The 27,745-nt window shown below is 37.5% G+C and overlaps 1 protein-coding gene across 17 annotated transcripts in view; it reads left to right on the top strand.

Moving 5' to 3' along the window:
• The window catches only part of GRIP1 (glutamate receptor interacting protein 1), a gene marked incomplete at its 5' end in the record, with an annotated part of 621,259 nt that overhangs the window by 382,007 nt on the left and 211,507 nt on the right, over nt 1–27,745 (top strand). For 2 of the 17 annotated variants that reach the window (XM_081058468.1, XM_081058467.1), the window contains one exon: nt 26,601–26,874. The exons of the other annotated variants lie outside the window; for them this stretch is intronic. In XM_081058468.1, coding sequence (XP_080914594.1) covers nt 26,601–26,874 — 274 coding nt within the window. Of the gene's footprint in view, nt 1–26,600; nt 26,875–27,745 lie in introns of those variants that run through there. 17 annotated transcript variants of the gene reach the window in all.

Raw genomic sequence — 27,745 nt, 5'->3', positions numbered from 1 at the left:
CTTCATTTTAATATAGTTTTCAAAATTATTCATTATAGCTGGCCTCCGTGTCATTTTATTTTCTACTTGCCTTCTCTTCCTGTTTTTGTCCAGACACACACATGGCATAGAATAGAATTAACTATCCCTGCCCCTTTCCCATCAGCTTACTACTGGCAGCTCTGTTGACCTGAGTTCCAATGGGTATCTGAGTGAGATATCTGTGGCTGGCTTCTAGCAGCTCCCTGCTGTGCATTCCTTCTTTCTCTCCTTCCTGATTTTTTTCCTCCCAACCTCTATATCCTTCCTCTTTCCTGCTGCCTGGGCATTCAGAGGCTTTGCTTATACACTGGCACTGAGCAGTTTTAAAAGGCTTTGTGTTGATCACAACCACACGCCCTCTCTTGCAGTCTTTGCTCCTTACACTGCCCCCGATCCTGGAATCATCATGCTTGAAAGGAAAGGTCAGACATTAATCTCGGACTTGTCTCCTGAGAGAACTGAAACTCAACCATCTTAGACAGCCAGCAATCTTCATCTTAATTCTCTCCAACAGGAACAATCTCACAATGTGTCTGATAACCTTTCAAAGGGTTATTCAAGTAACCTCTGAGTCCCTTTAAACTCTCGGTCGCTCATCTGCGGTTTAAAACTTTTTCCATTCGGAAATTCATTTTCTATGTATAATCTCAGTCAACTTCAACAGTGCATTTACACTTTCTTTTTTTGTCTGAATGGAAGAGGAAGCGTATTTTCTGTCTCTTCCCTTCTGCGACATTCTTCTAAACCAAAGAATTCTGTGTCATCACTGAGGTCAATGTCATTGTTCTGAACACGATTGCTCCTCTTCTGATAGCCTCCCGTTTTCTGCTTAGGTCCCTCTGCACTTCGCCATCCGTCTCTGTCTAGTCGTGCGGCTCCTCCAGCAGTCTCCTCTAATGGCGCCTCATCCACTCCGTGATATGATTCAGAATTGATTATCATCTGGGTTGAGAATGCTTTCTCTCTGCTGGACCTCATTTCTCCCGTCTCCCCATCCTCACTCCTTCTGCTAACCCTCACTGGTCTCCTCTGTCAGAGCCTGCCATCTGGAACAGCTTGACTGTATATCTCCACCTCATTAACTTTCCATCCCTTTTCAAATCTCACCTGAAAACGTATCCTTTCTCCTTTGCCTCTACCTCTTCATTGCATCCCATCAAAGCTAGTTTCTTTATCATTCCGGCTTATAAACTTTTAAAAATACCACGCACTGAAGAGTTGTTTCACAAAATGTGCTTGTCTTTTTTTTGTTGGAGTTTGATGTATTGTTAGGGAATGGGGACTATGCCTCTCACAAATAGAGAGACCCCACCTGGAAAGGGGACCTGTAACGGGATCTCAGGCAGGTTGGTGTTCTCCCACAAGCACAGCTGATGGTGACGGGGATGGAGTTCTTGCTGCTCCTAGTCCAGTGCTCTGAGGGAGTTTACATTGAACTGGGGCTTGGAGCATGTTACTGCTAGTATTCTGAAGCTTTTGGAAAACTGCTGAGACTTATCAGAGTTGCAGGTTTATTTCTCCCCCATCTTCTGGATGGGAATTCTGATGGAATATTTGGTTATTCCTCGTATAACCTCCTATGAACAAGAAGGCATCCATACCCTTCTGATGGGACTGTGGCTGATCGGGAAGGAAAAGCTGGTTTGTTACTGGGAAAGGAAAGGTCACTTTAGGATAGATATGTTCATGTATTAACCTGTACACTTTGGGAAAATGAGACCCAGTATTTCATTTTTGCCACCCCTTTTTCTAAAGTAGGAGACAGGGATGAGAAGCATAGACCTGCCCAACAAGGCTACACATCACTAGTCGCTGAGGAGTCCCTGGTACAGGGTAAATGAGAAGATGTCTGATCCCGTCTCATCCCTTCTATTTGTCCCTGGGTAGCAGAAAAAGGAAACGGAACCTCCTCATTAAATCTCAGCTTCCTCATCTACAAATGAAAAATCAGATGTGAAAACTTTTATGTGGTTTTATGCTCAGGTTAGCTATAATAGCATAGTTTAATTTTGATTTTGCACTGCGATTGATTTATTCCAATTTTTTAAAATCTTAGTAAATTCACTTTATTCTGGCAGAAAAACTTATTTTTGGTAATTTCCCACAATTTCAGAGAAGGCAAAATATGGTATTCTGGTTATTTCTAGGAATATACGGGAACAGTCAATGTTTCGATCCTTCTTTCTTTTTCTCTTTTTTATGTAGTCTCTTGGCATTATTTTACTTATGTACCTGAGAATTATATGTGAAACTAAAAATTAATAATCTGTGCCTTATTAACTCTACAGAAGAAAATGTTTTGTGCAAAATTTTATTTGTAATTAGTTTGTTTAAGTTTTCATACCATGTATATCCAAAAGAAAAATCGTGCCCCAGATTTTTATCATTTTATGTGACTTCACCTTTCAAATGCAAGAGGATCTTTGACCTTGCCTTTACAACAGCAATAAAATAAAATGGTTTCATATTTCTTAGTCAATGGTAACCACCAAAATTCAGAAAAAGCTTCTTGGGTTATTAGAAAATGGGGGAAAATCTTCTTAATAATTCATACTAGATTATTAAATAGCTGAATAAATGAAAAAAGCACAATAGTTAACATTTGTACTAAGAAAATTTTCTCTCTGATTTTCAAAACAAAGGTGAATTAGGAGAAAAGGTAAAACTTCATGTCACTAAAGATACGTTCCCGTTGTTATAATGGAAACCATTGTGTGGGGGATGGGGCAGGAAACAAGTTGACTTACAATTGATTCTAGTCCTTTTTGGTAAGAATTGAGGTTATACTATATATGCAATACATATTTTTGCCTTACGTCTTCTTCTTAAAATTATACCCATTTGTGCATACACTTGCCATAGGACAATGTTACTGTCTCCGTAGTATTCCACTACCATAGTTAACATATCTCCCTAGTTTTTTTTCCAAATTTTCACTCTCACAAAGGATGCTTTTGAGCATCTGAAAGAATTTTTGTGCGTTTTAAATTGTTGCCTTAATGTTTTCTTTACTTTAAAATCTCCTGATACTTATTTCCTGAGAATTTTGCTTGGGATACATAGCCTACACATTTTCTCATAGGCATTTCTAAGCTAACAAAATTGGTACAAAGAACAACAGTGAGGGAAGCAGCACTTGGATGCAGTAATATCCAAAAAGCAAAGCAAAGATGGTATTTCAAACGGGAGAAGGCACAGCCTTCAACGAGAAAAGGAGTAAGAAACAGCCATTTGCTTTTGTAAGTGGGTCATTGCTGACCATTGAGAAAATGGTTTCAGCAGAGTAGCCATGTCCACAACCAGATGATAAGGGTTTTAGGCATAAAACCCAGCTCCCACTCTTCTAAGGTGGACAGTGAAGTGAGGCTACAGCTGGGCAGTAGTCTCTGGGGGTAGAGGGGCGTGGGCCGCAGGGACTAGGGAAGGGTATTATGGGATAGGAGACATCTGAGCATGTTTTTTAGGTCTAAAGGAAAGAGCCAGCAGAGAGGTGAAACTGCAAGATGCAAACCAGAGGCGGGATGATTCCTAGAGCAAGGACATGCAGGGTGTGAGGGGTGAGCACAGAATGCAGATGGAAGCCAGCCTGGGCCAGCAAGAGGAACACTTCTGTCATATAGGTGGGGAAGCATAGGGAGAAAGGTTTTTGAGGTAGACATTAAGGAAATTAACCTAACTTGACTTTCTTTGTAAGTTAGCAGAAGATTCTAAAAACTTACATTCTTTTTTTTTTAAAGATTTTATTGGGGAAGGGGAACAGGACTTTATTGGGGAACAGTGTGTACTTCCAGGACTTTTTTCCAAATCAAGTTGTTGTCCTTTCAATCTTAGTTGTGGAGGGTGCCGTTCAGCTTCAAGTTGTTGTCCTTTCAGTCTTAGTTGTGGAGGGCGCAGCTCAGCTCCAGGTCTAGTTGCCATTGCTAGTTGCAGGGGGCGCAGCCCACCATCCCTTGCGGGACTCGAGGAATTGAACTGTCAACCTTGTGGTTGAGAGCCCACTGGCCCATGTGGGAACTGAACAGGCAGCCTTTGGAGTTAGGAGCGTAGAGCTCTAACTGCCTGAGCTACCGGGCCGGCCTAAAAACTCATATTCTTAGAGCTGCTAATCCAGGCAGAGCTTTCTAAATTTGTCTCCATATTGGAATCACCTGAGGAGTTTAAAAAATAATGGCAGCCCCAATGGTGTCAACCCCAGAGATTGTGATTTAATTGACTAGGGGTGTGGTCTATGCTTTGGAAATAAAAAATAATAATAAAAATAAAAAATAAAAATTTCTCGGATGATTCCACTGTGCAGATGATTTTAAGAACCACTGACCTAACCATTTGGGAAGTTTCGTAGAGACCACACTGGGCCTTTGGAATCAGATTTGTTTCAGCCAGAGACAAGCCCAGGAATTTTATTCAGCTGCTGGGAGGCAGAAATTGAGCAGATTAGCCTTCCTGCGACTTTGAAGGCAGAGCCCATCTCAACATGGAAATAGAGCCAAAAGAAAGAGACACCAGGTCCTAGTGTTGTCACTTGAGTTTCTGGTCAAGAACTACCTTACGTGAACTCTGGGCTCTACATTTGGACTTCTTCAGTTATATTAGCCAATAATTTCCCCCAACACCTAAGCTAATGAGAGCCAGGATTCTGTCAGTTGCAATCCAATGAAGCCAGATATGGGTTACAACACATTTAAGTGTACACATATTGATAAACATCTTTAAGATACTGTTTAAGAATGGCAACTGACTCAACCATTCCCGAACTCCTGAAACACTCACATTGCAGTGAACACCAGGACAGACAGCCTTAACTAATATTGGTCCCCCAACTCTGTGTTGAGTTATGAGCACCACTAGTAATTCAGGATTTCCATTGGCTCATTTTGTTAGTGGACCATTGATCAAGTGCCCCTCCCCCACCTCCATTGGTGGTCTGCATCAGCATAAACTGGAAGGAATGTCTAGATAGGGATGGAAAGGAATGTTTTATTTCCATGTGATTTTCCTGCCCTTACTATTCCAGGAGCTAAGGGCTGACTCCTGCCTTCCCTTCCTGCCTAAGCAGAAGGTGCTTGTTTAAAGAGAGCATAGTGAAAAAGCAAGGTTAGAAGTTGTGCTGCTTGGGCTATATGGCATGCACTGTGTCTCTGGGCATCATCAGCTCTTCTCATTACTCCCTCTTTCCTTCTTGTATTAGCTTTCTCCTTCCAATTTTAACTGGCATAAATCTACGTATGGTAAAGGATCCCACCCTCATTTGTATCCTGCAAGAAGTCTGTCACCCTAGCTCCCAGTTAGGAGTAGATGCATGCTGGAACCAGCATGTCATGGCTTAAAAGAGCCAAGAGTTAATTTTTAAAGAATTTTGTGAACCAGTTGTTAAGCACATCTATTATTAACCATTATTGTATATAAACTTACAATTTAAAAATTATACTAAAAGGTACACAATACTAAAAATTCATCAATGTCCCTGAAGTCGGATGTACCTGTATGGTGGAAATACTATTATAATATATAAGTGTGCTATTGCACATTTCTTACCAATTCCACATCCAGTGACATTATATTAGTACCTTGAAATCAGCTATGTTTTGAATATTTACACCGTGGAAATTGGCATATGCTATAAATCAGGGCTTCCCGCTAAACCCCAGAGTCAGTTGTTAAACATTTACCAACACACCACTGACTAGGTACCTCTGCTCTATGTATTCATAAAATCTGTGCAGATGTCTTCCATTATGCTTTCTAAATGAGATGGTGACTATCTGTTTATCTGCATACAACCATTAGACAATGAATTCCTTGAAGTTAGTATATATCCTTTACTTATCATTATAGCACCAGCAAGCACACAGTATTTGGTGCAAAGAAAATGCCATGTTGAATGAATAGTGTTAATTTCTTAAGATCTCCTGGATGAACCAATCTCACATGTTCCTTGTAGATTTGGAATGTTTCAAATAACTTTCCTTTTACCAGAGCTCTTAATTTTTGAAAATATTCTTTCAGGTTTTCATATCACCTGAGGAAGTAAACCGCAGGACATTTCCAAGGCTCCTCAGCATCATCTCACACCTGCTAATTTCCCAATTTCTTTTTTAACAAGAGGGGTGTTCCATGCTTCCTCCTTTCCCTCCTCCTCCAGAAGCCTGCTCAGGAGAGTCTGGAGGAAGATCCTGGCAGGAGGCCAGGAATCACACCCTGGGAGCTTGGAGGCTGAAGGACAAACTCTGTTGTTAAATTCTGCATGACAAAATTCCCAATTGAATCCAATCTGGGTTATATCTAGGACCCCACAGAGTTTCTGATTGAATTGAGTCTTTCCCATTCTGTAAAGCTAAGTGACATAATACTGATCAAAAATGAATTTCTTTTATTGCTTTTGTTTTCCAAATGGTTTGTTGGTAAATTTGGTTCCTATGCTGTGAAGAGTCAGTCAGTTATAAAGTCTCAGATCAAGACAGTTTCCAAGAGTATTAATTCCTGATGATATTTTTGTGTAGATGATATTTGTCTGTTTTAAACGTATGCCTCCCAAATGTTAAAATCTGTGTAAGGATTAGGGGCTCAAGGTGCACGGTCTAAAAACTTTTCCCTCAGCTACATCCCAAATATCAGCATGAATGTAAAAAAAGGCAAGTCTAAAAATGGGAGGAGCGGATATCAAGAGACCAGAGATTTTCAGAAATTTCTGAAAGATGGAAAGTGGATAAACCAAAGCAGACAATGCAGTCAGAGCAAATACAAGAAAAATGGATGGGGGAAGTCATGCTTCCTGGCAGTGGAGCCATAGACAGACTCCAAACTTGTGTTGGTTGGGGAGATCAGGAAGAAGAAGGGGTAGAAAATAAGGTGATTTGTGGAAGGATGGGTCATCTGGGAAAGTCAACTTGCCTCTCTTTTAGCCACCCTCCATTATAGTATTGTTCCCTAGTCTAAAACTAGAAAACCAATCTTTTAAGAAACTCCTACATCTGCAGTGATGTGGACCCTCAGAGTAAAGTCCTATTGTTTTGGCATGGAGTTAGTGAGGAATAGGTAGGTATAACATGCCTATAGGCCTTTGTATTTGTCACCACCTTTATTAGGCTGCAATTTATTAACCCAGTTACAATGATATAAGCTAAACACCAAGACACACAAAAAATATAAAACATTATTTACAGAAAAAAAAATTCTCAGCAACCCAGAATATTTTTGGGTTGCTTGTTATATTAAGGCACATTTGAGTGTGAGCTCCCTAGGAGTCAAAGAGAAAAAATAAGTTGTTATTGTGTGTACACATTTCAATGCCTGTTAAAAAATAAACAAAAATTTAAAAATGCTTGGAGAGATAATCAGTGGTGGCAATAAATTCTAGAAGGAATGTATATTATAAATGTACATCTAATGTATGTTAGATGCTATAATTATGTTATGGCAAAAAAATAGAAAAGTTATTTTTAAAGCTCTTTCTTAATTTACTGACTCACTATAAAAGCCAAGGGCATGGTACTATATCGTAATGCAGGAAAGTAATTTCAAAGTGCAGGTATTAAAGTCTGGGTATATTGCTATCTGGAGCATTTCCCAACCTTTGTTCTTTAGAAAACTAATTATGCTAGATATTAATAGTAGTTATGCCATCGAAAATGGGTTCAAGTTAAATTTTCATGGCAAATGCATCAAACTATAATCTTCCTTTGTAGATTCAAAAACTATATTAGCATATTAAAGGCCCTTACAAGTTCAATAGAAAATAAAGCTAATTAATTTGAATTCACCCAGTATTTTCTCAATTCATTTGATCATGGGACATTTTTTCAAGTAACACTAACACCGCAGAAAACAGATTTTGGAAAACAGGAGTTTATCTCAATGCGGGTTGGAGCGAAGCGAACATAGAAAGAAGCACCAGTCATTAGTGATCAGATATGTTGAAGTTTGCATCTTGGTACAAAAACTTAGGAATCTGACAAATTCTTTCCTCAGCATGCTCCTCCCATTTTCACACAGAAATATACTGCAGACACCTCTGCAGTTAGATTAGAACCCTCCCCCACCCTCCATACCTCCAAAGAGCAAAGCTATCTGCATTTTGTATCTGTCAAATCATTTCAAGCCAATTCTATGAAACCACTAAATTATGTGCCATGCAACACAAAAGAGATGATTTGAATTCATGGCATTTAAAAGGCAGCTGGTAGTGGTTGGCCACCTAAATGATGAAAGAGGCAAATGATCCTTATACACTGCCTGATTTTGAATACAACTACTTCCTGAGGAGTCTGGCAATAAAGTTTTCTATGCCCTAATCCCAGGAAGCTTAGTGAGTACAATCTCTAATGACATTCTCTAATATATAAATGACATTCTCTGATATATAAATGACAAACTACTCTCCTCCCCCTTCTGGGGGCGGGGAGATTTAGTTTGTCATTTATATATCAGAGAATGTCAGCCAAATATAAATGTTTATATCATAAGTATATTTGTATCTTATGCTAAATTCTTTACAGCAATAATCTATACACCCTGATAATATGGTCATGTTTTAATTTGGTAGAATCTGTGAGCATAATTCCAATTGAGCTCAAAACAGTATCAAGTTATCTTGATAAAGGTTAACAAGTAGGGAATGCTACACCATTTAGAATTAGAATTTGATCTGTCAAACAAGCATTCTTATCCACAATGATTCTGACAGGAGTATTATGGCATACCCTTTGAAAAAGCGTTAATAGCCTAGGCTTTAATCCAAGATTGTACAGCTTGACTCTTAGCTCCTGTTTATGGGATCAAAGGCAAAAAAGATCAATGAACACGACAAAAAAAAAAAATCTTACCTCATCCCAGTGTGATAAAGCGAGGAAGGGTAGAGCAGTAGTCAGCAGTGGAAAACTGGCTCCTTCAGCAAGAGAATAGATTGAAGGACTCAGGCTTACCATTTTTTGTTCTTATGAAGAAAATGAGTCCTAGTTTTGCACTTTGAAAGAAATGCAAGGTGGTTTCCCATTTTGAAAGGAGAGCCCAACGTGAAGGAATTATGCTCCAAAAAAGTCATTACTGTAAGTGGCCTAATAGGAAAGGCACAGTCACATGGAGCAGAATCTTAATAATTCTGGGAAGAACAGAGGGGTTTTTTTCCTGAGATCGTTTTCAACGTTTAGGTAAGTGATAGAAATACTTCAAAGAGGTGATTTTGGTTTTGTTGTGTTTGTGTTTTGTTTTCTTTTAACCAAATCCTAGGAAGAGAGGCAGGCCTGTAAACCATAACATGTGGGAAAAGCATCACGAAATAATTCACACAATCATCAAAGGAAACTGTTGCTTCTACTCTTCCTCCGGGTGATGGTATAATTCAGGTGATAGTGCACAAGAATCTCAACTCTTGTCAGCCAAAAGTTGTTCTCAGAAATTTATTAGAATGCTCCCACTCCCAAAGGGATGTGTTACTTTGAAAAGATTTAAAGTTAAACAGTGTATGCACGTTTTCCTCCATACTGTGTTTAACTTGTGCAGACTTTTGGCTGGAGGGTGGAATGGGGAAATGGGAAAGGGATCTAGAGAGGAAGACGGAAAGGGAGAAAGCAGGATTCCTGACTATAGCAGACGGTGAGCTTGAAAACCAAAAAAAGGAGCCATCAAGATTAATAGATAGTAGCAGTGGTGAAATGGTATTAGCCGTGGTTAGAAAGAAAACTCTCCAGGAGATTTTGAATAGAGTAAATCTGGATCTTTCTCAGTTTGGTTCCTCCTTTGAAACACAGAACACTGAAAGTGTTCTGAATGACTGTTTTCTTAATTCTCCCAAGGATGATACACAATTACAGTCATTCTACATGCGTAGGAGTATGGATAACTTAGAATATCAGGACTTAGTTCTCTCACCGAACCCAGAATGGGAAAAGCTGCAGTGTTAGTTATGGGAAGGAAAAGATCTTTGCTTTGTCTAAATCTTATCTGGCTGAAATTTCACTGTTCAAAATATGGTGAACTCTAAATGCTAAAGACTATTTTCAGGATGAATTAATTATTTTATTTAAAATATCTTACTTAAGGGCAGAGATGGAAAGAAAAATAGATTGTAAATAATGTTAATAGGACACTAGCCATTGTAAAGTCCTGAGGAAATATTTCAGTAGTACTTAAAGTGAAACTAAATGAGGACTCAGAAAAATATTAGTTTGGGAAAAAGAAAATGTATAAATTATCCCATCTTTTCCATCACTTCAGTGAAATTTTAGACAACACTGAGTGTAAAATATATGTTATATAGAATCTAATACTCAAATGAAGTTCCTCTCATGTTTTAATATAGATTATGGTAAATTTTCTAGACAGGGCTGCTCCCAAATGAAATTGAAAATAGTAATAGGTATGGTTTGTTTTGGTTTCTTTCTCTCCTCCCTGATTCTTCCAGAATCAAATCAGGGTTTCATTTCCACTTGTTCTCAGAGCTAGTTGTTTTGGTTTGGTTTGGTTTGGTTTGGTTTGGTTTGGTTTGGTTTGGTTTGGTTTTGGTTTTGGTTTTGGAGAGAAGTAATCTCTTCTTTGAGATTTTAACTCGTAGGGACTTTGGTTGACCTTTTTCATTGGGAATTCTAGATGAGCAAAAACTCCTCAGGAGTCAAATCTCCAGAGGCAGAATTTTAAACTATCTGGACCACTGATGTTCAGCACACAGAGTTCAAATCAGCTACACAGGTTGCTTCCTACATTTACAGACAATTGTGCTTTCAGATGACTGCATAGAAGCCATTTTTCTCTCAAATATTACTCAGTTTCTATGAGGTCATGGATCTTGAATCACAGCTAGAAATTTGAGCATATTTCTGATGTTTCTAGGAAGGCCACCATATATCTGCATATTAAGCTTTTATTTTCTTAAAAATTATAATATTCATTCCAACTGCAATATTTGTGTGTTCAGAGTATAAGTAATGGCATACATAGAGACATCAGATGATATATGTGTGTGTAGTGTACAACGTATATATTTGTACATAAGTAATACATATGTGTATAATTTGTGTTATATATGAATACACATACACACCCACATATGCACACACAAATTTATTGGATGCTCTGCAAAAATACATTTTGTCTTCCCATACCTAAATAGCCACTAATGTAATGGGTATGGCCCATGTGTTCCTCTTCTCAGTCTCCCAGCACCTAGCAAAATGCCTAGAACATATCAGGCTATCAGGAAATATAAATATATAAATAAATAAAATGGAATTGATAATAAAATTAATAATTTTCTGTTCACACATCTCCCCCCAAAACAGGAATGTGCTAGTAGCATATGGTTACCATATGAAATAGTGGACTGAAAATGGCTTATGAGAAATGTATGCACAAGTGCTGTGAAAATTTTATATACATATTGGATAGTGTTATGTTCCCATAAAATACAAACATTTGAAATGTTATAATTTTACAATGTACGTATAGATTTAGTCATAGACCCTGGATTAATAATAACCAACTGATACTAGGTCGTTAGCTGAGGAATAGGTTCTTGATTTAAAATATCCATAAGAGGATAATTCATGGATTAAATCATTTTCCTTCTTGCCTCAAACAGCATTAAATATTTAGCAGTGACACAGGAACAATTTGATCAATATTCTAACACTAAGATATTGCCATTCATTTGAATATATAGGCCCATCATTGTAGTAGGTGGTATTTTATGTTATGATATTGATTTCAGTATTTAATAGTTAGCTATTTTAGGGCATGAATGCTAGAGATCATTTTAACGGCAGACTTAGACTTGAAGACATATGAAGAAAATTCTAATGAGGACACAATATTGATTCCTTAGCCTCAAAGGTGGCCAACAGTTCACCAGAGAATAGTTGAATCTTATGTAGTTTAGGCACCAACATGAGAATCATAGAAAACAATAGATAGTTTACAGTTTTTCTCTCCAGAGGACCATGAACATTGATTTATTTTGATTGCTATCTTTGCACAGCAAACAGAATCATTTAAATAGAAAAACAATCCTTTGTTTATTTTGCGTGTAGAACCTGTGTGTTAGCTTGAGATATATTTAGGGAATTTGTACTCTGGAAGACCATTTTTTGGGTTAAAAGCAAGGTAGAACTTCTTTTCCTTTTCCACTAGAGAGAGTTTACAGGAGAATTGCATGGCAACAATTCACCAAAAGTTAACAGTTATTGAGCCTCTAGTGGGTATATGGTACAAAACTAGGTCCTTCAAGAAATATATCTTTTAAATGTCCATGTTTAGAGGACATACTGGATACACTGACAGAATGAGCAACCACTTGAAAGGAAAAGAATTGTTCTATTAGACTGAGCTCAGTGTACCTATGCAGTGAACGTTAAATTAGAATCTACGCAGAGGCCAGTGTGTATGTTCTTTGTTAGGAGCCTATAAAATGGAAATAATACATGGACAGTCACATCCACAAGGGCTGTGTGGCACTGTATTACCTGCATGTGGAAATGTAGCTTTTAAATGTTCTGTTTTGAAAAAAAATGTTTTAGCAGGATTCCCCCACACACACACACACACAGACAAACACACACACAACACACAAAAAATACATGTTTTGTTTTGAGGGAACTAAGGCCAAGTTATTTTCAAAAAGGAATGTACAATGACAGCTTTATTCATTCATTTATTCACAGATATTTATTGAGCACCTACTACATGTGAGGTAAAGCTCTGGGAAATTAGTAAATCAAACTAATTTCAGTTTTTAGAAATATACGAGATCAGACAATTAACTTCACAAACTCATCCTAGAAAAAGTGCTACATACCTCACTGCTGAATATCACCACAGTCACCTTTGAAGTACTCCCCTTGAGAAGCTATGCACCAACGCCAGTGCCTAGTCCACCCTTCAAAGCAATTTTGGAACTTTTTTTCTGGAATGGGCATCAGAGCTGTCATCATATTACCCTGATGTCCTGAATGCCATCAAAATGTTTTCCTCTCAATATTTCCTTTATCCTTACATAAAGAAAGAAGTCACTGGGGGCCAGATCAGGTGAGGGTGTTTCAATACAGTTATTTGTTTACTGGCTAAAAACTCCCTCCCAGACAGTGCCGTGTGAGCTGGTGCATTGTCATGATGCAAGAGCCATGAATTGTTGGTGAAAAGTTCAGGTCATTTTTGTCTAACTTTTTCATGCAGCCTTTTCAACACTCCCAAATAGTAAACTTGGTTGACTGTTTGTCCAGTTAGTACAAATTCATAATGAATAATCCCTCTGATATCAAAAAAGGTTACCAACCTTGCAACAAATTTGCGAACTTAATTGCCAGGCCTCCATGTGCTGATAACAAGTTTGGCCAAAGTTATGATTGGCCCTATTGGGTCAATCTAATAGAAAAAATAGAGATTAGGAAGTTTTTCAGGTTATTAGACAGAATTGTCCATTGGGAGGAAGACTAAAAATATACTCGTACGAGTATACTAAAAAGCTAAAGAGGAAAGTTCTCTCTTTACAGTTCATGGAAATAGTGAATTCCCCAATGAATCTGAGTACGAAGAGTTGGATTACAAACTGAAATGCCGACAGGAGCCAAGCATTTAATATTTATTTAATAAATAAGCACCATTCCCCCATGACCTAGACTGTCTGACCTGGACACACAGTTTGCATTTTAAACACCTAAGGATACAGCCTTGAATTTTGCAAAGAAATATATGTCCTCTCCAATTTTTCACGGCACAGCGAGCCCTCTCAGTCCATCTGTATTTGTTTCCTCTTTCTTAGAGGCTAGGATACAATGAAATATTTCCTACCATAAGAAAAACAACAGTCAAGCAATAATCCATGATTGCTGACAATTGCCTTGGTGTCAGAACAGCAATGGGAAGTGGAGATGTCATCCTAGAAACATGCAGCCTGTTTAAAGGTGGTTGTAGCTACTCACTTTGCTTGTTGTCAGGCAGAAGTACAAGCCCGTTATTGTCAGACATTTCGATTTTGGAATAAAAGCCAGGAATCTGGTTTTTAAATGTGAAATCTCCCAATTTTAAAATGTTGATTCTATTGAGAAAATACTGCATTGGCTAGCAAAATTCATTTATAGTTCAGATTTTACCTGTGGTTGCCAGTTTCCTGGCTGTGCTTTGCACATACTACAGGGATAAAAACAAGTGGTTTATTCATCCATTTGTTTGTTCATTTATTTAACAAATACTTATTGAGTATCACATCATGATCGGTGCTACAGGGCTTTCAACAATAAGGGTCGTTGCACTCAAAGAACTGAGTCTAGTGGATGCCTCAGTCTAGCCTAGAAAATAAATCCATACTCATAGTTCAGTTATTCTCTCCATGTTTATAGGCTTCAAATCAACACGTACAGGTCCACTCTCTCACCTGACCTTCCATATATCTAGTTTTCTTCAAATATGATATAGCAATAAAATAGATCTACTTGCATCAACATGAATACAGGTTTAAAGCATAATAGTGAGGAAAAAAAGAAATTAAAAAGTTGCAAAAAATATGCAGAATGATTTTATGTGAATTTTTAAGGTACACAAAATAATTCTATATATTATAGGAACATCCAGCTGTAGGAAAAATATAGAAACCTCTACAGCCGAGTGACCCTTGAGGACAGTGTAAGAAAGAGGAAAAAAGGGAAAGAGGGAGGGGATGAGATGGAGATGTTTCTCTGTAGTTGTATGTGCAACACTTTATTTCATTAAAAATATCCGATGCACAACAGGATAGTGGTTACCAGAGGGCGAGCGGGGAGGGGTGATAGGAAAGGGTAAGGGGGTCAAATATATGGTGATGGCAGGAGAACTGACTCTGGGTGGTGAGCACACAACGTGATATATAGATGATGTATTTCAGAATTGTACACTTGAGACCTATGTAATTTTACTAACCATAGTCACCCCAATAAATATAATTTTAAAAAATCTGATTCCATTTTGACAAAATGTAAACATTTGTCAAATTTTGATGATAGGTACTTAGGCGTCCCATGCTTTTCCATCTTCCTGCTTACACTATTTAAAATAGATAATAAAAATAAGAATATAAGAAAACAGGATGACTAAATTCAGTGTTTTTCTTTATTCCAAAGGGAATGTCTTTTCTGATTTTCACCATTAATTTAATGACACTAGACTCCCAGACTTGAAATATTTAAATTCTCCCTCTTGTTTGTCCCCAGCGGCTAACCTAATCTGTTACTTGCAACATCTACCTTCAAACATCTCTTTCCATTTTTATTGCATCATTATGGCACAGACGTTAGCATTTAACATCTGAACCACTCTCATCATCTCCAAAAATGTCTAATGACCTCCACACCCTCCTCCACTTCACCCCATGCAATGCTGTTATCTCGCTCAGCACATCTCTGTCCCGCTCCCATTGTTCACAAATCAAATTCAGCTTCAGTTCCACTTTCAACTCTCATGATTTTGCATATGATGTTTCTCCTTCACAAAATGCCCCTTCCTTTTTCACCATTCCAAAACTTTTACCTTTCCAAAAGTCTGGTTCAAGGTCCACCTCTTCGGTAAGACTTGACCTATATTTGTTATCGTTATATTTTTGGCACTGATTGTATTCACTTTGGTACTGTATATAACTTTTTGTTTGCAAGTTCATCTTAGGTGGAAGTTTTGGTTTGGTTGTTTTTGTTGTTGCTTTTGGGGGGGTTGTTTTGATTTTTGAATTGTTTTTTTCTTTCCTTAAGATCACCTCCCCTTGTCCAAAATTTTTGGAGTTGTCTCTGTGTGTCCTCCGGGAATCAACCTTCGCGAAGCAGGTCTTCCTACGAATGCTAGGGATTCTCTTCCTATGTCTCGGGGTTTAAATCTAAAAACTAGGTTTTGTGCCTGGTAGTTCTGCCTGTCCCTCTACCCCATCAAGCCATAATCACAATGCTGACCAATGACCACAGCCTTTTCATCGTCTGCTCATTGGCATGAGTACCCACTCCGCTCACAGTTTCATGCAGTGATACTACACCCATTGACTGCTGTGTGTGAAGGGCTTTTAGCCCCTGTTCTCCCTGGACCGGGCTCCATCAGGTCACCACCATCTGTGTCCGGTACTGAGCCTGGTAGGCCATTCCAGACTGCAACCAGTGGTGTGCACTTCAGGTCAAAGTTTGATCCACAGATAATTATCTTGGTTTTTGTTTGTTTTGATTTTTTTTAATTATTAGCTTCAGGTGTACAAAACAATGTAATAGTTAGACATTATAGTTATGACTATATATACATGTATATGTATACATATGTATATAGTATATGTATACATATATAATATGTATACAGTCACAGGATGTGGAGTACAGCATAAGGAATAGAGATGTACGGAAAAATATATATATGTATAAAATTATAGTTGACATGCATTATTATTCAGCTTTAGGTGTACACTGCAGAGGTCAGATCATATGGTATTTGTCTTTCTCAATCTGACTTATTTCTCTTAGCACAATGTTCTCTAGGTCCATCCGTATTGTTGCAAATGGTAAGATTTCCTTCTTCTTAATGGCTGAGTAATGCTCCATTGTGTAAATGTACCATAGTTTCTTAATCCAGTCATCTACTGATGGGCATTTCGGTTGTTTCCACGTCTTGACTTTTGTGTATAGTGCTGCAGTAAACATCGGAGTGCATAAATTTTTTCAAATTAGTGTTTTGGATTTCTCTGGATAGATACCTAGGAGTGGAATTGTTGGGTCATAAGGTAGTTCCAAGTTCGTTTTTTGAGATACTTCCATACTGTTTTCCATAGTAGCTGCACAAATATGCAATCCCACCAACAGTGCACAAGGGTTCTCTTTTCTCCACATCCGCGCCAGCACTTGTTGTTTGTTGATTTATTGATAATAGCCATTTTGACTGTGGTGTAGTGGTGGCTCATTGTGGTTTTTATTTGCATTTCTCTAATGATTAGTGAGGGTGAGCATTTTTTTATATGTCTGTTTGCCATGTGTATGTCTTCTTTAGAAAAATGTCTCTTCATGTCCTCTGCCCATTTTTTTAATTGGGTTGTTTGTTTTTTGGTGTTAAGTTGCATGAGTTTTTTATAAATTTTGGATATTAACCCCTTATCAGATATATCATTGACTAATATCTTCTCCCATTCAGTAGAATGCCTTTTTGTTTTATTGGTGGTTTCCTTTGCTGTGAAAAAACTTTTTAGTTTTACACATAATCCCATACGTTTATTTTTTTCTCTTACTTCCCTTGCCCAAAGGAATATATGAGTAAAAATATTACTAAGGGTAATGTCTGCAAACTTTCTTCCTAGATTTCCTTGTAGGAGTTTTATGGTTTCAGATCTTACATTTAAGTTTTTAATCCATTTTGAATGTATTCTTATATATGGTGTAAGGAGGTGGTCCAGCTTCATTTTTTTGCTTATGTCCGTCCAGGTTTCCCAGCACCGTTTATTGAATAGACCGTCTTTACCTCAATGTAAATTCTTGCTTCCATTGTCATAGATTAAATGACCATGTAGGCATGGATTTATTTCTGGGCTCTTTATTCTGAATTATCTTGTTTTCAAGTGTGGTTATTCCCCCTTCATTTTGTTTCTATTTTTTTATTTTTTTGAAGTTTATTGGGGTGACAATAGTTAGTAAAGTTACATAGGCTTCAAGTGTACAATTCTGTAATATGTCATCTATATATCACATGAGCAGGAGAATTTTGTGTGTATTCATGCCACAGTCCACTGAATTGCAATGATGTTTCAGGCAAGCAATCATCTTGGATGGGGTTTATGGTAGGTCTGACTCATTATATATTTATTTGTTTGTTTGTTTGCATATTTATTTTTACCTTTTGACTCCCTTCACCCATTTTTACCACCCCCTATCCCTCACCTCTGGCAACCATCAGGCTTGGTTTTTTGTTTGTTTTTTAGATTTCACATATAAGAGAGATCATATGGTTTTTGTCTTTCTCTGTCTGACTTATTCCACTTAGCATTATTCCCTCCAAGTCCATCCGTGTTGTTCCAAATGGCAAGATTTCATTCATTTTTATGGCTGAATATTGCATTGTATATGTATACCTTAATTTATTTATCCATTCATTCATTGATGTACACTTAGCTTGTTTCCGTATCTTGGATATTATAAATAGTGCTGCAATGAACATGGGGGTACATATATCTTTTCAAGTTAGTGTTTTCATTTTCTTCAGATTAATATCCAGAAGTGGAATTGCTGGATCATATGGTAGTTCTATTTTTTCGTTTTTTTGAGGAAACTCCATATTGTTTTCCATAGTGTCTGCATCAATTTACATTTCCACCAACAGTACACGAAGGTTCCCTTTTCTCCACATGCTCACCAACACTTATTTCTTGTCTTTTTGATAATAGCCATTCTAACAGGTGTAAGGTGATAGCCCATTGTGGTTTTGATTTGCATTTCCCTGATGCCTAGTGATGTTGGCATCTTTTCATGTGTCTGTTGGCCATCTGTATGTCCCCTTTAGAAAAATGTCTATTCGCATCTTCTGCCCCTTTTTTAATTGGATTGTTTGATTTTTTTTTTTTGGCTTTTGAATGTATGAGTTCTTTATATATTTTGAATACTAACCCTTTAACAGCTATATGATTTGCAAATAATTTATTCCATTCAGTAGGTTGCCTTTTTATTTTGTTGATGGTTTTCTTTAATGCACAGAATCCTTTAAGTTCAATGTAGTCCCACTTGTTTATTTTTTGCTTTTCTTGCTTTTACTTTTGGTGTCAGATTCAAAAGCTCACCAAGACCTGTATGAAAGAGCTTACTACATATGTTTTCTTCTAGAATTTTTATGGACTGAAGTCTTAAGTTCAGTCCTAATTCATTTTGAGTTAATTTTTATGTATGGTGTAGGATAGTAGTCAAGTTTCATTCTTTAGCATGTGATTGTGTAGTTTCCCCAACACCATTTATTGAAGAGACTGTTCTTTTCCCTTTGTGTATTCTTAGCTCCTTTGTCATAAATTAATTAACCATATATGTGTGAGTTTATTTCTAGGCTCCCTATTCTGTTCCATTGATCTATGTGTCTGTTTTTATGTCGGTACCAGAATGGTTTAATTACTATAGCTTTGCAATAGCATTTGAAATCAGAGAGCATGATGCCTCCAATTTTGTTCTTCTTTCTCAGATTGCTTTGGCTGTTTGGGATCTTCTGTGGTTCCATACACATTTTAGGATTATTTGCTCTATTTCTGTGAAAAATGCCATTGGAATTTTGATAGGGATTGCATTGACTCTGTATATTGCTTTGGGTTGTATGAATATTTTAGCAATATTAATTCTTCTAATCCATGAGCACAGAATACATTTCCATTTATTTGTGTCTTCTTCAATTTTTTTCCCTTAATGTCTTAGAGTTTTCAATATGCAGGTCTTTCACCTTCTTGGTTAAACTTATTCCTAGGCATTTTATTTGTTTTGACAAAATGGTAAATGGGGTTTTTATATAATTATTCTTTCTGATAGCTCACTATTAATGTATAGAAACACAACAACTTTTGAAAATTGATTTTGTATCCTGCAACATTACTATATTCATTTATTAGTTCTAACAGTGTTTTGAGGACTCTTTAAGGTTTTCTCTATATAATATGTCATCTGTAAATAGTGACAGTTTTACTTCTTTTCCAATATGATGCCTTTCGTTTCTTTTTCTTCTAATTGCTTTGGCCAGGACTTCCAATACTATGTTGAATAAAATGGTGAGACTGGGCATCCTTGTCTAATTCCTGATCTTAGAGCAACAGCTTTCAGCTTTTCGCTATTGGGTAGAATGGTAGCTGTGGGTTTATCATATCTGGCCTTTATTATGTTGAGGTAAGTTCCCTCTATACTCACTTAGTTGAAAGTTTCGATCATAAGTTGATGTTGAATTTTGTCAGATTTTTTTTTTTTACATCTATTGATACAATCATTTTATTTTTATCCTTCATTTTGTTCATGTGGTGTATCACACTGACTGATTTGTGGATATTGAACCAGGCTTGCATCCCTGAAATAAATTCCACTCGATCATGGAGTAGGACCCTTTTAATGTATTGTTGACTTTGGTTAGCTAGTATTTTGTTGAGGATGCTTACATCTATGTTCGTGAGGGATATTGGCCTGTAATTTTGTTTTTCTTTCTTTTTCTTTTGTGTATGTGTGTATGGGTGTGTGTGTGTAGCGGGGGGTGACACATGTGTGTGTCCTTGTCTGATTTTGGTATCAGGGTAATGCTGGCTTTGGAAGAGTTTTTTGGAAGAGTTTGAGAAGGATTGGTATTAAATCTTCTGTGAATATTCAGTAGAATTTACCAGTGAAAGCATCTGATACTGGACTTTTGTTTGTTAGGAGGTTTAGGATTAATGATTTAATCTCCTTGTTAACACTTGGTCTGTTTGGATTTTCTCTTTCATCCTGATTCAGTCTTGGTAGTTTGTATGTTTCTAGAAATTTATCCATTTCTTCTAGGTTATCCAATTTGTTGGCATATAATTGCTCATAATAGTCTCTTATTTTCCTTTTTATTTCTGTGAAAAAGAATTTGTTTCATATTATTTGATTTTTTTCATTAAGAAAAATTTTCACCTTCCCCAAAAGGTGGACTACTTCTCTTCCACTAAATTTAAACATACTACCCGAACCCCTTTTGCTTCCTAGTATTTTAATTTTTCTCACAATAATTTCCAGATGCCACAACCTCTGTTGAGAAAACTCTTAAAATATGGTGTGCATTATGGTAGGAAATGAATCTGGGCTTTCCCATGTGCTCCCCTCCTGATTCTAGTATTTTTTTCTTAATAAAAACAATGTATTCAGAAATGATGGATGATATTATTTAGTTTAGAAAGAATGAGTAAAAGCTCTCCTCCCTCCTGCTTAGTATTATGTCCAGAGAGATTTCTACCAAGCAAAGGAACATTTTTCCTCATTACCCAATATTCTCAAATTGTACTTAACATATTGCCGATGGTGAACGGTTATAGGCCTACAGATATAATCCTGATATAATCCTAATATACTTGTTTGGTGTTTTCCCCCAATTAGTCATGGTGTATTAAAGTGAATAAAATCTTTTAAACTCTTTTGGCAGCTATATATGCTGAAGTGCTCATATCCACATTAAAAGAACAATAATTGTGAGGTTTCTGATTGGGAAATAAAGAGAAATTAGAAATGTTGAAGGGGAAGAAAGTTAAATGACATAGGGAGAAAAGCAGTCCCTAGAGCAGAACACAATACCTCTTAAAGCTTGAGATTTAGGAAATAATTTAAATTTTACTGATGCTTCTCCTCCACCCTAAGGCTTTTTTAGGCTTTATAGAAGACTCTAGGATGTGAAATGAATCAAGTATCGATCCTGCTTTAGGATAATCCTTTCATCTATGGAATATGAATTTAAGGAGATTAATGGATACAATGAATGAAATTCTAGTTTCCTTATTTTGATGCTTAATATTCCAGAGTTGCTACACACTGGTTGACTGGGCATAGTGGAATCCCCGAAAATACATTCCGATGGGAAATTAATATTCTACCAGGACTTAACACATGTAGGTAATACATACTAGGCAATAATAATAACAATACGTACTAGGCAATAATAATAACACCTACTAACTACATTTACTAAGCACTGTCCATGTATATTAGGCATTGTTCTAAGTGTTACCCATATTATCCCCTTGAATCCTTACAACAGTGCTATGAGTTGGGAATTATTACCATGCCCATTTTAGAGAAGAGGAAATTTAGGGAGAGAGAGAAATTAAGTAGTTTGTCTAAAGTCATGCTGCTGGATTTGAAATTGGTCAGTGTAATATCAGAGCCAGACTCCTGACCTATGGTCTGTATTACCTTTCTACACTTACAATAAATATTTCTTGAATAAATGAGGGATTATAGTGTGAGGGAAGTGTTTAATCCTCAAGTATATTGGGATTACCAGTTGGATTTGTAAAAAATACATTACGCAACCCTGCAGTATTCCATTAATCTCAAATATTTACAGACCTAAAACTACAAAACACAAGGGTAGCCCCTATGTATGTTTGTACTCATAGCGTACGATGTACCAAATTACTATCAGACAAATCTCAAGAGAGTGTCTTTGATCTGTAATGTCCTATATGTTTCAAATATTGGTTTCTTCTCTAATTCTTTCTTGATAATTAAGATCAGCCTGTCATCTGAATAGTTAATAATAGTGACCACGATGTGTAGGCTATCTTTCAAAGAAGGTATTACTTGTCATAGTGTCTGGTGATTGAGATAATGTGTGAAATATTTCCATTAGGTCCTTTCCACTGATGAAACGTAAGTCGCACTACTAAAATTCAAATTCCAAAGGATAGAATGTTCATAATGTGATGTTTAAGGGCTCAAAATTTCCTCAGAGTCAGACTGACAACAGATAAGATAATAGCTCTCTAGTAAAATATGCTTTATTTGCTAACTAAGTTTCTTGGATAAAGCTCTCAAGATTAAGGAAGAAATTGGTCCTGATGCTTCTTGTCTCTCCCAAGCATCCTGAGAAATGGCTGGCACAGATGGACCTTGGCCAGCAAGGTATTCCATTGGCCAGATGACTCAAGTGGCCACTTAAAAGCATTATTCTTGCAATGGATTAAGTCGGGTATGGAGTTCTGGGAGCTGCACGGGTGGGTGGGATACTCTTACTTGAATTTGGAGCTAACCACCATGATGTACACAGAGAGTGGCTGGAGAGCCCGTGCTTCCTTCACTCAGCTATTATTGTGGGAAGATGGACAGAGAGTAAACACTGGGGCATGGTAGGAAGAAAATGAGCTTTCTAGCTTTCAGTCTCAGATCTATCACTCACTAGAGTATTCCCTTAGAGCACTCCAAAGGCTTTCTAAGGCTCAGTTTCCCTTTTCTGTAAAATAGATATAATACTAAACCTCACCACTTTGGTCCAGACAGTACAGAATACAATTTCCAGTCTCTTCCCTCACTACCTGACAACCCAAGCCAATCACATATATTCCTCCATCTACGTATGTGTGTGGTTTTTCTATTTCAGTGTCTTTATGGTCTTTCTTCTTCCTAGCATACCCATTTTCCTCACTTTTATGTGTCTGAAACCTACCTCTTTTGCAACTTGTAATTTAAATGCTCTGTCTAAAGTTAAACTTTCCCCAATTGCACCAAACAGAAGTGCTTTTCTCCTTTCTCTGTGTTCAAGCCACCCTTGGGGGTACGCAATGGCCATTCAGCAAGCCCTTCCTTGGGTTACATTCATTTATATGCTGCTTTTGCTTTTCCTACTGGACTACAGATCCTTGGGAGGTAAATAATGTCTGGTCCATCACTGTATCCCTGTGCAGTGCTTAGCATGGTTTCTTGCACATTGGCAGTCAATAATTGTGTGTTTAATTGAATTGAATAAGAGAAGGAAATCTCTGCAAATCTCTGAACCTCCCTCTCTGCTCAGGCTTGAGGGACTCAGCTTTTTTGATTGAGTCTGGTTTAACCTGAGGTGATAAGGGAGACAGAGCTGATAACTTTCTCTGGTCCTCCTACTTGTAATGGTCTATATTCTTCAGGAATTGGTTGCCTCCTAGTAGATGGATGCACTCTGAGGATTTTATAGATTTAATACATTTTTTAAAATACTATCAAGGAGAATTGAGTGAGACCAACTTCAAACGTAAAATTACCAGGGGAAATATCCAAACGGTCTGCATTTCATCTGATTTACAGTTAGGAAATATATTGATTCTTTTTTCTTTTCTTAGTTATTGCATGAGGTCTTCTTGCTTTTTAAACAACACTCGTGTTCATTCCCATTTTTTTGCTTAGCCCCCAAACATCTATATGGTGAAAAATGAAGCGAATGAATTTGCACATTGCCATGTATATGATAAAATCAAAGTCAAGATACAGTTTATAAATACTGTTCATTTAGGGTCATTGACATATCTTATACATTGGTTTTTACCTCCATTTTGTTTTTAGAAATATTTAATTATCAAGTTTCCTTTACAGTGTTATTCATGCAATTAGGTGATACAGAAAATGCCTTTAAACATCCAGTTAAAACTAGATGTTAAGCTGTGGACACACATTGACAGTTTGGTGCAAAAGATTTGCTGTAAGTGGACCTCAAAAATATTACTAATACGGGGGATAATCTCGTCAGTTCTCTCCTCAACTTCTTCTCTCTGTGCATTCAGCCCTTCTCTCACGAAACCCTGAACTTGAATACAATAGTCTAATTCCATGTTTTGCTGCTTCTCAGCATGTACTAGTAAAGCCAAAGGACTTCATCTTTCACACTGCAGTCATCACACTGGAATGCTGTATAGTGAAAGGAACGTTTTAGCTGAAATTCAACAATATTGATCAAACAACTACCAGGGTTGGAAAGCCAGAGAATCCCATCCATTCCTTATTTTGTTTGAGCTTAGAGAGGAAAGAAGACACATCCCAGCTATCTTATAGATGAAACCATGATAAAAATAAATAAGGAGCGGCAAAGCACTTAAGGATGAGATGAGGAAAGGAAAAACATTACCACTTACTGCATACCGTATCCTCTTAGAGATCATATTCAAAACGTTTAACCATCTTTATGGCCAGACACTGACCAGACAAAATGGACATTAGCCATAGCATGAAGCAGAGTCCTACAGAGCCAGACAGTTATCTACTAAGCTTCTGGGTGAAGTGGGTGAAGGCCAGGACAGCAAGAAGACAGCGTTGTGTTGGGGTGGGGTGTGAATGCACATGAAGGCAGCAGCTTTTTCTGGCTGTTCTGATAATATCTCAATATCTTACTCCTAATATATGGCCATCTGGTGTAAAGCAGCAGCAGATCAAACAGAGCCCTCCCACCCCCACCATGAGTTAAGCATTGTTCAGCAGAATTAAAAGTGAGGAAATCACATGTTAGGGAGGGAATTGAGGCACACAGCTAGTAAAAGACAGAACTGAGATTAACCCACGTCTCCCTCATTCCAAAGCCCATTGTGTGTAATAGGAACTAATTTGTACTGAGAAATCCAGAGGAGAAGAAAGAGAAAGAGGATCACGATCATGATTTACAAAGAATGTGCCTTTTGAGCTGGGCCTTTAAAGTAAAAAGGTATTTTATCATCATATCTCCAAGAATTGGGATGTCAATTTTGTTTGTTCCATCCCTCATAGCTTACCATTCTTTTCCTAGCTAGGCTTCTTTCCCTTCCTTTCTTCCCACATCTATCACTTTCGTTAGACAAGAGTTCTGAATCTAAGATTCAGATGCAGAGGCCCTGAATGAGCTTCTAGTACCCACTGCGTTTGTGTCTGCCAATGTGCGTTTTTGTGGGAAGATCATCCATAGTTTTCTTCTGGTTCTCAAAAACCTCTGTGTAGCTCCATTACATTAGAGGAAACTAAAAAATATCCCATGGAGGGAAATGTTAGGTATTATGATGTCATATAATGCAATATTCTGAAACTACAACATATCCATCTGAATTTCAAAAGACTGAAAAAGTAAGTACTGTTTCCTTGGCACTTACATAGATATTATTATCAAATAAATGGCATTTCTCCTGCACATACCAATACGTACTCTAAGAATTTTAGAGAAATGTGAGACCACAGAACTTAGGCATCCAACCCTGGCAGGTGTTGCTGGCACATTAGCTGTGGTGACATTTAGAGAGCACAGGTCATCCGGGCAGTTCCAGTGCACGTGAGGCAGTGGCCTGATAGTCGAGTAGTTTAAGCAGTTAGGTTCAAATTCAGGATCCATCTGCCTGGGGCTCAGCCTTGGCTGTCGCTTCCCTGCTGTATAGCTTCGGACAAGTTATCTCCATGTGCCACCATATTCTCGTCTTGAAAATGAGAGTACTAGCAGTACCTGTGCTTTATAGTTATGGTGGAGAGGAAGTAGATGCAAGATGGGACTAAAAAGGTCCACCGCAACTGACCTCTTGCACTCTGTCATAGTGGCAGAAGGTCAGGAGACCCAATGTCCCCCACTAAATTATTCTCCTTTCAGCCCTCGCCTCATCTTGCTACCTGGTCTCTGTTTGCCCTCACTTTTGTGCCAGGGTCCCCTGTTGTTGTCTCGTTTTCATGCATGACTTTCCCTTTCCCATCAATGGGATGGGAACAGGTGTAGAAATTGAAGGCTATGACATGATGCTGGAGGCTTGTCCTGTTTTCATGTGGCCAATAAAAGTATGTCAAGACTCTGGAACTACTCAGTTCATCAAGTAAAACTGAAAACGAAGGAAAGCAACACCTCTTTTATGCCTTTCCTGGCAGTGCTTATGTTCTTGGTTTCCTAATGTTTTACTAATTGACTTTAGTTTCTTTGTCAATAAGATGAGCAGGCTGAACTTTAGGTAAAGTACAGTTGACACTTGTGGCCATGTCAGTGAAACTTTCAATCAACAAACATTGCTTGAGAGCTCAATATGCATAAAGCATACAGGGGGATAAAAAGTGATTTCATTGGTAGAAATTAAATACACAGGATGCAAAGATTAGCAAGGATTCTGTGAGTATTATCATCCATTCCTATTTAACTGAAATCTTGTACACCTTTTTTTTGTGTGTTTAGAGTTTTTTGAAAGATGAATGGACATTGCAGCCCATTTTGAGAAAGCCATGGCAAAGTCAGTTAAGAAACGTCATGTTAGCACTTCTGAACCTTCTCTTCCAACCCTGAGCAGCATCTCCTTTAATATTGATGGTTCCATCCAATATAAAGAAAAGCCATATTCCTCTGCCTCTGAAGCCCTCGAAGCTTACATTGATGATTTTTATTTAAGCTGTGAGCTTCCTGATATTAATGATACAAAGGTTCACCTGAAGCAGACCCCTCTTGAGTTGCTTGCTAAACTGAACGGTGGTAAGCTTTCCTTATTCTCTGAGTACATTTGTTCATTATGTAGAGAAAGCTGATGCTTTGAGAAGGTATACGATCTAAAAGACTTTTTCTTGGAAAATAATTGTCATATAATTCATGAATCTTTTTTATAAGATTGTTATATAATTTTAAGTTTCCAAAACTTTTTCAACAATGGATACCTTTGAATTGAGAGCTGATTATAGAAAACACATCCCAGCCTTGATTTCAGAGTGAGAAAGCCCTGGCCTTGGGGCCAAAAGCCTTGGGTTTTGTGTCTGAAAGTGTTACAAAGTCACTTCTCCAAGTGATAGCTACCATTTTAAAAAATGAGAATAATGATAATGCCTCACAGGGTGTTTGTGGGAACTAAATGTGTGTGAAAGTACTCTGTAAATCGTTCCGGCTGTGAGGCCCTCAAGGTTCCCTCTTTAACGCAGTGAGCACTGTCATAGAGGTAGGCGAGTTGAGGTCTGGCTCCCATTCTGCCAACGACAGCTGAGATGTGAGAAAAGTCACTTACTCTCCTTGGACTTTAGCTTCTTTGTCAATAAGATGAGCAGGCTGAACTTTATGAGCTCCATAATTTTAAAATTCTATGTTATGTAGACCGCAGAACAATAAAATGGGTCCACTCCAGTATTTCTCTTAGAACAGTGTCATTTGTTGAAGCTGAAAAAATACTATCATGAAAGCAAAAGTGGGTATGAATCTGAATTTGTGGCTGATTAAGCGTGAAACCCTTGTGGAAGTAAACTCCTCAGATAGTAACTTTCTTGTCTATGTAAGTAGGAATAATAGTAATAGTAGTGGTAGTAGTAAAAATGTTTGCTCCTCCCCTAAACATGGTCTTTTTAAGACTATATATGTGAGG

The sequence above is a fragment of the Rhinolophus hipposideros genome, assembly GCF_964194185.1.
Source record: "Rhinolophus hipposideros genome assembly, chromosome: 9".
In the NCBI taxonomy this organism is placed as follows: Eukaryota; Metazoa; Chordata; class Mammalia; order Chiroptera; family Rhinolophidae; genus Rhinolophus; species Rhinolophus hipposideros.
Note: the sequence above shows the minus strand (reverse complement) of the source record. Positions and strands in the feature narration are given on the sequence as shown.